Raw genomic sequence first — 12,028 nt, forward strand, 5'->3', positions numbered from 1 at the left:
GTGGTGTGCAACGCTGCGAATGGGGTGAGGGTGGCTGATGAGGAGACGGGGAACATTGGGAGAATGGCGAGTTCGAGTGGTGTTTGAGCATCTGCAGAACAATCAAGAGCGACGGGTGCAACGACCAGGACAGGGACATTGGGGCATTGACAAGAGGCTGGCAGAGGCATCTTTATGCGGGTGTTTTGTTCGAGTCGCTCTTCGGGCGGTTGAGTGTGCCAACCACTTCGCTCATTGCCACCAGGGACTGTCGATCCTGGCTAGATTCTTGTTCCAGATGTTTGGCGCAAGCCCGGTCTCAGAACGATGGCCCCATCGTAGTTGTGAGCACGGATACGGACGGGAGCCCACGCTGGCCCACGCTGGCTCCTCCTCATTGACATCTGCAGAGAGGAGAAATGCCATCCCATCATATTGAAGCCCATCCGTCAAAGGAAGAATGGACAGCTCCAAATGGGTCTGAATGCAGTCTTTGTTCGTCGAGAATTGAGTGATCGTTGTTGTCTCAGCGATGTAAAGAATGAAGAAAAGAATGCGCTCACAGCGGAAAGCTACACTTCGATTGATTGGGTCGTTTAGCGTGCTGCATGGCCGACCCTTGCCTGTTCCGTCTAGCGCCTTGCCACCACGGTGAGAGCGAGTGAGCGACTCCTGCTCTCCTGCTCTTTCCCCTCTTCCTTCATTACATCCGTCTGTCTCCGTCTCCTGCAACTCAATACATACATACCTCACCTTCACCTACGACCACATTTCCATCTCCCACGACCTCGCATTATTAATACTCGCTATCACCATCGACCCATTCGAATCGTTCACCGTCTTCTTGTTAGGCCACCTTCTTTATCCTGAGCCTTCCGGTCGCACAAAAGCCCTCACTTAGCTCACCGACTCCTGGCCCATCACCTATATGATCAGATAGGATGTCGGCATTTTACCACTACAACACTCACCAACATCCTACTTCTGCAAATGCGCAGGTGGCAAACTCGTCGCACCACAGCGGTCGAGGGCGTAGGGCACCACGACTGTCGCAAAACTCTCACAAGCAGTTCCGCAGCGTGCGAAAGGATGAAGAAGCACCCTTGGTAACGAACTTTCGCCAACGCTTCGAAGCGGGTCGATCCTTTGATCTCGACGATGATATGGAATTTTGTCCGAATCTCCTGACCGAGAGCGACATGGTGTCAATTCATTCGTCGTCGTCCGATCGCTCGTCGCTGTCAAGTGGATCACCCGCATCAAGCCCACAATCTCATCAAGTCGCTCCCGATTCTGGCTTCACTCTCAACTCCAACTCTAGCCCTTACATTCCATCGTACCAAAGTCAACCCACAACCCTCAAGCTGCATCAACCAGCTGCTACCCGTGTCCGTAATGCGATCCCGATTGTTAACCCCAGCACCGGGATAAGCATGCCGAGTCCTCAACCTCATTCGGTGTCTCCTGCCAGGATGACATTAGGTCGTCGTTGGTAGAATTTCTACTTCTGTTCCCCATGTACATGCAGATTTAGTCTTTCCATCATCGCTCTAATTGTTGTTCGCATTCTTATCATCTGTCATCCTGGCGGGCACCACCACCCTTCGGCATCGATCCATCTCCGGTTACGGCACCTCACCTCAACTCAACGAATCCTTTGTATAAATTCTTCGACGATCATATCACCAATTCCTTGAGACAGTCACGGCGCAACGACGATATTCGATACCACTGTTCAAGTAGGAGATGGTGTTCTTTCCATCATGGTAGCTTGATTTTGAGCGCGCATTGCATATTCTTGCGACGGTGTTTTTGGCTGCATTGCTTTGGATGGGAAATGAAGCGGCGTCTTCACAGGCTCTTACGAAAACAAAAGATACATCAAAGTTACATAGAACGACTTCCCTTTCTCTTGTTCGAGAAGGGGGCTATTTTGCGCCGGTGTTATTCAGGTCTACACGGTTATGGGAAAGATCTCTCTCAATCTTCTTTTTTGGTTTTGTCATCTCAATAGGCGGGCGGTGTCGGGTGGTATTGAACAAATGTAGCGCGTCCTTGTATGATGAGCGCTTCAGGTGGTGTCATTGGTATTAACTTTTAGCTTTGGCTTTTTGATCGGTCTGGGGTCCTGGGCTTATTATTGAAAGGAGCGTGGGTTGTGATCTGGCGGGTTGCATTTGTTGGTTGGTCAGATCAAATCGATCATGTCACTCATATGGGAAATACTACTGATGATATACGCTGGCAAGATGGGGTGGGAGGGCTTTGGTCATTCTGGGATCATTGAGCTATACACCGAATATATTGTCTTTTTCACCTTATCTCTGTCTCCTTTGTGCAAGTAGGTGTGTATAGTGTCAAGATTAAGGAATGAAATGAAAGGGAAACTGTTCTACTACACCTTGATGTCCTTGCTACAGTTCAAGTACAACGACCCCGAGCCGCCCCGATCTCTCTCCCCAACAGAAGCCCAAGAATCACTTCCAGACCCCACTAAGAACGTCAACACACTCCCAGAAACAGGCCAACCAATACCATTCCCCCCGAAAACGGCTGACTCCTTCTTCCGGTAAAGATGGATGCCTCTAACTACGGCCTTCCATAGAGGCGGAAAGCGCACGCATCAACTGGTAATGGGCCGGCCTATGACGTATTGGGGTTAAGCGTATCCGAGGCTGTTTGCGTTCCTGAATAATCACCAGTAAGAGGGAAGCTAGGGTAATGCTTTTTTTTGATCATACAGTAGAGGATTTCTTGAAGTGTCTATTCGAACCTTCTTTGAAGAATATTAAGAAAGGAAGGAAATAGGAATTGAGGTGAGTTTTTCAATTGGTGATGCAGGAGGGGTAGGTGAACTGGGTTACTGATTCGAGGACAGAGCAAGCAAGCAAGCAAGCAAGCAAACAAGATGTCTTTCTTACTACGAACCTCGAGATTGAGCATCGCTGCTGCCGCTCGACCGGCTGTTCCGTTGTCGACGAGAGGATTCATGAGTTCGAGCGTTAGGGCTTTGAAAGAGGATGATCGTCGTATGTATCTCTTTCGTTGTGGAGATGAGAGGAGACGGACGGAGGCTAATTGAGGGGGATTAGATACCGAGAATCAGGGAGAGCATAATGAGAGGCATAAGCAGGATCAATTGCAGAAGCAGAAGGAGGGGAAGGGACATTGGAAGCCGGAGTTGGCGAGTAATAGTGAGGAGGCTGTGAGTATTCAACTTTCCGAGATCAAATTTGAGAAGAGAATGATGTCGGGAGATGTTTGCTAATGAGTCTGGGGTGGCAGGTAGCAGCAGATCGTCAAGCGGGCAGTGATTCCATTGAGGAGATGCAGAAGAAGACTGCGGATCATGCGGAGAAGAAACATAAGTAGGTGTGAACGTGTGAACTCTTGTTTCAATTTGTCTTGGATGCCACATGCTGATGGGTATGTGTAGGCATGGCACCAGTCAGGATCCGGGATTCTGATGGAAGGGACGGAAAGATGATTCTCTTCTTGGAAGTGTATGATAGCTTGAGAGAATGAAATTCCTGAAGAACATTCCTTGCATGCTGTTGTTGGGAAGTGATTCGTGGTTCGTAGTGCGCTTGTAGTTGTCAAAAAGACCCTTATGTACATACAGTATGAACTCCTAATTACCCCTCCAAACGCCTATAAATGCCTATAAAACAACCGCACATTGACCGTTGTAGTCTCGAATCTACTTCAAGATTATGATCAGAAGAACCAGTATTATGATGAGAATCACAATGATGGTCATCTGCATATTGTCCTTGGCCTTCCTAGCTATTGTGCCCAGATTCTTCCTCGCTTTATCCAGTCTTGATTGATGTCTGTCCACATGTCGGTCTGCTTCGTCCAACATCTGCACATGCTCGTCCAGCTCATCGCCTATCTGGATGCTCAGTTCCCGTTGTCTGCCAATCGACTCCCCTAATCTATCCAACGCCTCGTCCTGTTCTGCCATTACTCTTGAATGGTAAGCGTGAATCTGCTGGTTATCGAGATTCGATTGATCGGGAGGACCGGAAGGATCATCTCGATATGGAAAGAGAGCAGCTCGGGCATCTTCCTCTTCTTGAACTAGAGGCGAATCTGAGAACCGTACAGATTTCGGTGAAGGTGCAACGGGTCCACCGGATACACCTCGAAGAGATTTCTTGAGGAAGGAAGAAGAGGATGTGTTTGGTGGTCTATCGGTAGCATGTTCGAAATCATCCGAAAGCGCGGGGTCATTGGGATGAGCGAGAGTTGCAGAAGCGGTAGAAGTAGGATGTCCTCGGAATTGAGAAGCTAGATCATCGTATTGTTTTTGTAATTGGATTTCTGTTTCTTGGAGTGTTGTGCTGGCGCTGATATACACTTGTTAGCTATAGTATTATGTGGGATACGAGGTTGCCTACGCAGAGTCTCCTGCGTCTTGTAGTCGGATCCGTTCTCTTGCTACGTTCTCCAGCCCTTCTCGCAAGGAGTCTAGTGATCGTGAAATGTGTCCATCTTGGGATGTTGGTTCGAGATTAAGTGAGATGGCCCGTTGTCGTTCTAATAAGCTGAGTTTGATGTGGTCTGCGAGCAGAAAGTACTGATTTGGGTTGGCCATGATTCCCTCTCTCTGTACAGGTCCAGTTTCTGCGCTATTTGTAAGAACGGGCACAATAGAACAATAGTCGCCGTAGCAGGAGGTATTTTTCACAGGGTACAGAAAGTGCAATGAAGACGGGTTGCGAGCTGAATTGTTTGAAGGTTGGAGCCTCTAGAATGCGGCGATGCAAGCCTACGTCTCAGAGATGGGTCAACGTCAACCAATTGGAGACCGAAACGAAATGCGCTAGCGGCCGATATCAACTTGGATGTAACTGTAGACAGCCGAGTTTCGATCTTCGACTTTCAACTTGGAATCACAACTCGAACAAATTGTTTCTTTTCGTCCAGATTGCGGAACTGCGATCGCATAAAGCCTGCCACTCTCTAGGAGCCCAAGGCGCCTCCTGAGACATACACTTCACAACCCCAACAACGCGCGGTCTCCCGAAGTCATCTGTTGACTTTCCTGTCACGTGTGCTCGGCTCATGTTCAGTCTCCGGTTGACCCTTTAGTCCGACATCAGAAAGCATTGGTAAGTGCAATCTGGACTTGGAATAAAAGTAAAGAAGCTGATGAATCTTTTCCAGAAAAATGCCTCCTCCAAATTCTCCAGTCCAGCCTAATGACGTCTCAGCTCCGGCATTGATCCCCGATTCTTCTCTTCCTACCCCACACTTCCGAGAAGATGACGAAGATATTGAAGACGACGCGATTCGTACTATCAATTATCATCCATTCGATGTAAAGGAAGAGTTTGACGAACGGTTTGACCAAATCAAACCTTTCGTACGACCATTACCCTCGGCCTACATTGAAGCACCACAAGCACGGTTCCATGGACCTATCTTGGATACTGACGGCCAACCATCTCAAAATATTGACACCTTGAGACTGGTTCACAAGATCGATTTCTCAGCGCTCGACTACCTAAGTCATGTGGATCAGAACCTTATGTGCAGCATCTGCCGTATGGCTTTCTACAAACCCGTCATGGCTCGTCGTTGTCTGCACTTGTTCTGCCGCTCTTGTTTGGACCAAGCTATCAAGCATAACGGAGCTGTTTGTCCAATAGATAGACGTTCCTTGGAATTGCCTCCTGATGTTTCCTCAGAAAATGTTGCCGGTAGTTTCGTTAAGGCGCCTCATGCTATTCGCAACCAGGTTGATGCTTTGATCGTACAATGCCCAGCTTGTCTCGACCAGGTCGTGCGCTCCGAAGTTGAATCACACCTTGCAAACGAATGCCCTGAAGCCTTGATGTCCTGTCCTGGCAAGAACAATGTCGAGAACTGCCAATATCAAATTCTAAGAAAGGACCTTACCGCACGATGCCTCCATTACATTGGCCGCTGCGACGACTGTGGTGAGAAGGTTCTTATGATTGACATGAGACTCCACAAAAGGTACGATTGCAAGGAGAGAATGACATCTTGTGCATTGTGTGGAACTGAGTACAATAAGTTCGACGCACAAGATCATCACGATGAGTGTCCGGAGATTGAAGCTAGTTGTAAGTGGGTTGACTTTGGCTGCACACATCGCATGGTGAAGAGAAGTTCCCTTCAATCCCACGAGGACAACTGTAACTTCCGATTCATCGGCAACCAAATCGAGATGTTGACAACTCAAATGTCTCACCTTAAGGTCCAGCTCAAGGACAGACAACGAATATCAGATTCGAGAATCGGGGTCCTGGAGTCTACCACACGAGAGACAGAGAAGAATGTGAGGAGATTCACCAGAGCTCAGAACGAGGATTATGCTACGCTGATGGGACGAAACCCCCTCTCTGGCTTGTCCGAAGATGTTGATCCTGTTGTGACGACTTCTGATTATCATATTATGTCCCTGTTGGAACGCCAGACAAACAGGATCGATCGAATGGAAGCCAATATACATGAGATCGAAGCCAGCGTACGTGCAAGCGAGGCTAGAAGCACAACAACGATCTTTAACGAAATCATACCTATCAAGAACGAGGTGATGGAGCTTCGTAGTTCGCAGCAAACTAATGCCATGCACACACGCTGGCTCATGCAACTACGATTGGCCGAAAACCGTCGCCGGGGTACTACGGTGGGTAGCAATGCTGGTGGTGGTGGCGAATCAAACAACAGTTCTCCGATTGTCCCTCATCGGTCCAGCGATTCGCTCCATCAACCACCTCGATTGTGAAATGGCACCGACAAATTGGGCACAGGATGGACGGGTGAATGAATGATTGATTGAATGTTGGAGTCTTGTATTGTGGGAACCAGGGTTGTATAATACCAAAAAACAGTTGTCTGTAGGGTGGCACCTACATCTGCGAGCAATAAACAATGAAATAATGATAATAAGCAACCTTACCGCTTGTGAACCTTTGAATTTCATTCACTCTGAGATTTTGGGACATTCAGGTGGACGAAAAACTTGTAAGAAATGACAGAATAACTCTGCCTTTGTTCTTGTTTTCTTCTAATATTTCTGCATCTCATTCACCCTGACAATCTGGGGACATTTAAATGAATGGAAACCCTCGTAGGTAATGTCAAACATTAGCTCTCTCTTCCTTTGTCCATATTTTCTTCTCATACTTCTGTATCTTATTCATCCTGAGATTCTGGGACATTCAAATGAATGGAAACATTTGTAGGTAGTGTCAAACTTTAACTCTCTCCCTTTGTCCATATTATCTTCTCATACTTCTGTATCTCGTTGACCCTGAGATGTGGGACAATCAGATAGAGCTGGAAACTTTCATAGAAGGGAATAACTTAGCTCTACGCTTGTCCTTGTTTGCATCTCATCATACTAGCATTTCATTCATTCTGAGATTTTGGGACATTCAAATTTAGGCAAAGAAGATACGGGACACCCTGCATATAAAGAAAGGCTATGTACATATATGTCTATTTATTGATGTCAGACCATGGTAAAATGTAAATCCGCTACCCCCGATATTCATTCCCTCATCTGCATTGGTCAAGGCATGCTGTTACCTCTGAAATACAAAACGCTAAGCCCTAAAAGTTATCTCTGGTATCTTCATATCAGGAACCTCGTCCTGCATCACCTTGAAGAATTCCCGGGCAGAATCTTCTAGACTTCTTTTTTCGCTGTCTGTGCGTATAATCTTCTCCACGCAGCATAACTTCTCCAGTCTGGTGAAACGGCCGCTTCTCACTGCCGTGAAGAGAGCGTCCTTCAGACTATCAGGCACTTCAGTGGAAATGTAGCCCGGCGCCCAATTCCACACCCAACCCTGGATCTCCAACCTCGTAATTTCCTCAAATAATACAGACAAGTTACTAAAATATGAGGGAAATTTGTGAGGGTCGAAGCTGTACATGGGTGTCGAGAAGTGGAAGTGCCGGACAGAGAGCAAGAGTATCCAGTCCAGTATGGATATATCTGACGCTCTTCCCATCTTTGGGGTGGTCTTCTTCGATACATCGATAGCATTTCAAGGCATACGTGCGGCTTTCGTGGTTGATGTGGAAGATAGTTGGAGGAGGGGCGTAGGTTTGATGTTTATAACACTTTCGGTCGTAAGTCCAAGTTGAATTCGGCACGACTCTTCGCGGCGTGAAGGAAGCTTCCCTGCTCAATGAATCAGCATGACAAAAGATCGGACAGCCTCGAAAGTTCGGAGTTAAACTGAGCTCGTAAACGGAAAGCTTCTGAAACAACTCCGAAGCTCTCGTGTAGAAATTCCAAATTACCAAATAATTAGGCGCAACTCAACCGGCAGCCCGAGGAAGCATGTGAAGGTGTCGAATTCAGGAAGCTTTTGGAGGTAAAGGAAGATCTCGGGATCTGGGAGTTCATCATGCATGATGCAGAAGAGCGTTGATGAGTCCATGATGAAGATTGTTTAGTATCCGATGTGCTCAGGCTACTCGTTGCCTATTTATGTCGGTCAGCTTGGGTTACATAATGTAGTTGGGCATACTTGGACTTTTGATGGGAATGTCTCTTGATTCTAAGAGTCGTAACAGCTGTAAGTTGCGCAGTCCAACGAAGATTATGCGCTGTCGAGTTGTCGATGAAGAGGGAATTCTCAGGAAGAAAATACTGCTTGCGAAGAGTTGAAGATGCCTTCTTGGCAGGAGCGAGTCGATGCTCGTTGCTGAGTTATCAAAGATGCAAAGCAGCGATGGGTGACATGGACGTTGGTGTTGGTGAGGAAGAAGTATTCGATGCCCAAAATATCAAGCTTATAAACATGCACATACCAGAAGCGAGATAGCCGCATAATCCTTCCCTCTCTCATCAAGTTTCATGGGTATACTTTCCTACTGGCTTTAATGTTTTAACAAAAGCTCGCAAAGATGAAACAAGAATGAAGAGAAGTAGAAAACCAGGAGAAGCAGAGAAGTTTGACATTAGTCAAATGACAGAAACGGTGTTAAAGAATTGAGATGAGAGCCAGGAAAAGGAGTATATCTGACTTAGGAAAAAAGGACTGCAATATTACAATGTGGTTTTGAAGGAGAGGTAAGAAGAGCGAATGACAAAAACAGAGATAAAGACACTCGTGTCGAGTTAGAGAAGTATATATACTCGATTCTTCTATCTAACTAACACTTCATTCAGTCCAAGGAAGAGCGAAAAGTATGGCCCATCGAGGTAAGACTTTGCTGGCATTCTTGTTCTGGTTATTAGAGATCCATTACAAGCTTTGTTCATTATGAGATAGTTCACATCGTTGAAGCTGTGATACAAAGCAGAGGCAGCCTGAAAAAGAGAATAGAGGTGAACGTTGACAGCAAAGCAGAACTTGACAACAATAACAATACTGCCCTTGTTCTTAATTTTGATTTTCCTACAGGTAGTAGAAATGAAAAGTCGATGGGGACGGGTGGAAAATGAGACATGAAAATCGACCCTTGATGCCCAACTCCAAACACAGAATGTAGTCGTACTCAGGATTGGGGAGTTCTTGTTGACAAGAAAAGAAGAAGAAGCGGGGTGGTCGGCCGCCTGTATTTATAGACAGAGGAGAGGAGAATGAGGCTTCCAGAGCCGACCATTCACCGGTGTACGATTTCGGAAGTTTCGTCCGTCACTGTGAATTTTCCAAGTGAATTCAGAGCCTTGTTCGCTGATTCACAATTTCGGAAGTTTCGTCCGTCATTGAGGTTTTCTCCAAGTGAGTTCAGAGCTTTGTCCGCTTATTTACAATTCGGGAGTTTCGTCCATCACTGAGGTTTTTTCCAGGGGAATTCAGAGCCTTATTCTCTGGTCACAATCTCGGAATTTCTGTCACTGAAGAATTCCCTCGTTCCGTTATTCTCCAGTGACTTAAAGATCACCATTTGCATGAGGGCATCTTGACGCCGCTGATGCTTCAGTTCAGACCATCAGTAGATGTGCGCTGTGAAGCACTGCATTCTAAGTTTCTACGTCAAGAAACTTTCCAATACCTGTCTAATTTGTTCCCAAACGCCGATACAGCCCAGCTGCAAGAGCGAACCTTCCAAGGTTACCCCGAATTATTTCCAAGTTATTTAGTACTTCTTTCCAATGGTGACTCCTTGCTTCTCAATACCAAATACTCCGAGTTCGGTGATGCGGTACTTCATCCTGACCAGCTGTTTCTCGTTCTTTCATAGTATCATAAAGGAAGAAGTCGATTAGGATGGCGTTGATCTTCGCATCGGGATGGTTACGGAGGATCTCTCGCCGAATGAGCTCTACGCACCAGATACTGCAACCTGAAAGGAAGTTAGAGCGGGACTTCTATGAGCTGAGATATGTTTTAGTAGGGACCCATGGGTGGGACGATGGAGAGCATTGGGGCCATCTTAGTTGAAGTAGAGAGGAGAGGTGCATAAGCAAGGTCTAAGGCATGTTTTCTTCCCGATGTCTAAAACTGGCAATACTTGGAATTCTGACAAAGCATGGAGGTGCATAATCTGGAGAGAAGGTTTTCTTGACTTACCTCTCAACTGAATTTCCCACGAGTGCCCACTCTCGATGATCCGCTTATGCTGAATCGCAGTTTCTAAAGTTGGTGCATACCACAAACACCCCAAGGTATTCAAAATTTGTGGAATCCGATAATCTGCGAACATGGTAATCTTGTCGATGTCCTCAAAGCGGCCATAGTCTTCACCCTCGAATGCAGCCCACAGATCAGCGACACAGATTTGAGCTCGTTTGAGCAGCCGCACACTTTTGCGGTTTTCAAATCGTACTACATCGTTGAAACATGGGAAGTCTTCCGCGAGGAGATTGACTAGGGCTGCTGCTGAGCCATCGGCTGCTGTGATACAATTCGTGAAGCTGCATTGGTATTTCTGCGAGTAGCCGTTAGCGAGCAGCTGGCAAAGGCAAATAGAGACGGATACCTCGTATAGAATTTGACCTGCCTCCCTCAAGCAATACATTCGTTCTTGGAAGAGGGGAATCTGCTCTTCTGTAGCGCTTCTGAATACATGCTTCAAGACTTCTTCGGTACCTGAGCAAAGTTAGGGTAAATTCAAAGTTGGAGAAATTAGACGTATGTCGAAAAAAGTATTGAAGGAAAGGGGAACGAAGGCTGCAGCTGGCCTTGAGTGAAACTTGCATTTGCTGCTTTCCAAGACCATATCCAGACACTTGCAGGAGAAATCTTTCTATAGAGGGATGAGAACCAAAGCACTTGCTTCTTTCTCGCCAATGACAGGACCAAAAACCAAGTATGAAAGACTGCTTACATTCGTCTTCATTCTGCCAGAAATCCGAACACGTGATTGGGATGTCTACAAACCGGTCAGACATCAAGAAATTTCCTGTGCAGCACATTGCGTAAACTAACCCTCGTCAAGCGCTCTTTGTAATGCAGCAACCAAACTCCAGTACCCAGTCCATTTCTTGCCCTTGTACTCAACTGCAAAGCGTTCTTCATCATCCAGCTCAGACCAAAACGAAAAATTTAGGAGATCCATAGTGAAAATGAATGCCACAGTACTTTCATCCTTGGCTTTTGGATGAAGCTCATGTGATGACCATGTCTTGGTAGAATATTCTTTCTTTTGCATCTGCTCGTAGATCATGGCTGCAGCTTGTTTGGTTGATTGATAGTCTAGAGCAACGTCAATTGAATTGTTGTACACATATTCGGCTCCTTCCAGAACTTGGGTCTCTGGTATTTTGGGAGCTATGGATGCCTTATTGAAGTGCTGACGGAGAAAATCCAACAAGTCAGCGTCTGCCTCATCATCCGACATGGTGTAGGCAAGGAACGCTTGAGTTCCAAGAATCCGCGATAAAAAATTTGGATATCGAAGTGTTAAAGATGAACCTCCTTCTGAATATTAGGTCGTAGGTAGCGAGCGTGATGGAGAAGAGGAGTTGTATAATTCGTGGTTGTAGCTTTGAAACGATTGAGGGGCCCCATTGGTCTGACCTACTAAATAGTGGGGCTATATCGTCAAGGCCCCAAGATTTGAGCAATCGTTCTTGGAAGATGCAGAAATGTCTGATATTTGTCTGTCG

General features: G+C 46.4%; 5 protein-coding genes across 5 annotated transcripts; 3 read left to right on the forward strand and 2 right to left on the reverse strand.

Moving 5' to 3' along the window:
- The first annotated feature begins 669 nt into the window (after nucleotides 1-669).
- Nucleotides 670-1,713, forward strand: LY89DRAFT_167887 (uncharacterized protein). Its single transcript, XM_018205548.1, has 2 exons — nucleotides 670-1,523; nucleotides 1,666-1,713. The coding sequence occupies exon 1, from the start codon at nucleotides 921-923 to the stop codon at nucleotides 1,473-1,475; it is 555 nt and encodes a 184-aa protein (XP_018077477.1). The 5' UTR covers nucleotides 670-920; the 3' UTR covers nucleotides 1,476-1,523; nucleotides 1,666-1,713.
- Nucleotides 1,714-2,689: 976 nt separating this feature from the next.
- LY89DRAFT_167959 (uncharacterized protein) lies at nucleotides 2,690-3,563 on the forward strand. The gene is made up of 5 exons (XM_018205549.1): nucleotides 2,690-2,795; nucleotides 2,858-3,005; nucleotides 3,072-3,184; nucleotides 3,265-3,347; nucleotides 3,416-3,563. Exons 2-5 carry the CDS (start codon nucleotides 2,888-2,890, stop codon nucleotides 3,444-3,446), a joined length of 345 nt encoding a protein of 114 aa, XP_018077478.1. The 5' UTR covers nucleotides 2,690-2,795; nucleotides 2,858-2,887; the 3' UTR covers nucleotides 3,447-3,563.
- A 116-nt stretch (nucleotides 3,564-3,679) lies between these two features.
- Nucleotides 3,680-4,579, reverse strand: LY89DRAFT_727899 (snare-domain-containing protein; the record flags this gene model as incomplete). Its single annotated transcript, XM_018219207.1, has 2 exons — nucleotides 3,680-4,331; nucleotides 4,383-4,579. The coding sequence occupies 2 exons, from the start codon at nucleotides 4,577-4,579 to the stop codon at nucleotides 3,680-3,682; spliced, it is 849 nt and encodes a 282-aa protein (XP_018077479.1).
- A 297-nt stretch (nucleotides 4,580-4,876) lies between these two features.
- LY89DRAFT_713648 (uncharacterized protein) lies at nucleotides 4,877-6,896 on the forward strand. Its single transcript, XM_018218067.1, has 2 exons — nucleotides 4,877-5,096; nucleotides 5,152-6,896. The coding sequence occupies exon 2, from the start codon at nucleotides 5,156-5,158 to the stop codon at nucleotides 6,737-6,739; it is 1,584 nt and encodes a 527-aa protein (XP_018077480.1). The 5' UTR covers nucleotides 4,877-5,096; nucleotides 5,152-5,155; the 3' UTR covers nucleotides 6,740-6,896.
- Nucleotides 6,897-10,090: 3,194 nt separating this feature from the next.
- On the reverse strand, nucleotides 10,091-11,760 carry LY89DRAFT_727901 (uncharacterized protein; the record flags this gene model as incomplete). Its single annotated transcript, XM_018219208.1, has 5 exons — nucleotides 10,091-10,263; nucleotides 10,491-10,848; nucleotides 10,900-11,009; nucleotides 11,248-11,292; nucleotides 11,349-11,760. 5 exons carry the CDS (start codon nucleotides 11,758-11,760, stop codon nucleotides 10,091-10,093), a joined length of 1,098 nt encoding a protein of 365 aa, XP_018077481.1.
- Between the last annotated feature and the right edge of the window lie 268 nt (nucleotides 11,761-12,028).

Source organism: Mollisia scopiformis (genome assembly GCF_001500285.1).
Source record: "Mollisia scopiformis unplaced genomic scaffold LY89scaffold_2, whole genome shotgun sequence".
NCBI lineage: Eukaryota > Fungi > Ascomycota > Leotiomycetes > Helotiales > Mollisiaceae > Mollisia > Mollisia scopiformis.

Excerpts from the sequence above, each read along its gene's own strand:
- LY89DRAFT_167887 (XM_018205548.1), top strand. The coding sequence starts at position 921 with ATGTCGGCATTTTACCACTACAACACTCACCAACATCCTACTTCTGCA.
- LY89DRAFT_167959 (XM_018205549.1), top strand. The coding sequence starts at position 2,888 with ATGTCTTTCTTACTACGAACCTCGAGATTGAGCATCGCTGCTGCCGCT. Across the intron at positions 3,006-3,071 it reads GGCTTTGAAAGAGGATGATC|ATACCGAGAATCAGGGAGAG; the intron begins GTCGTATGTATC and ends GAGGGGGATTAG. Across the intron at positions 3,185-3,264 it reads CGAGTAATAGTGAGGAGGCT|GTAGCAGCAGATCGTCAAGC; the intron begins GTGAGTATTCAA and ends CTGGGGTGGCAG.
- LY89DRAFT_713648 (XM_018218067.1), top strand. The coding sequence starts at position 5,156 with ATGCCTCCTCCAAATTCTCCAGTCCAGCCTAATGACGTCTCAGCTCCG.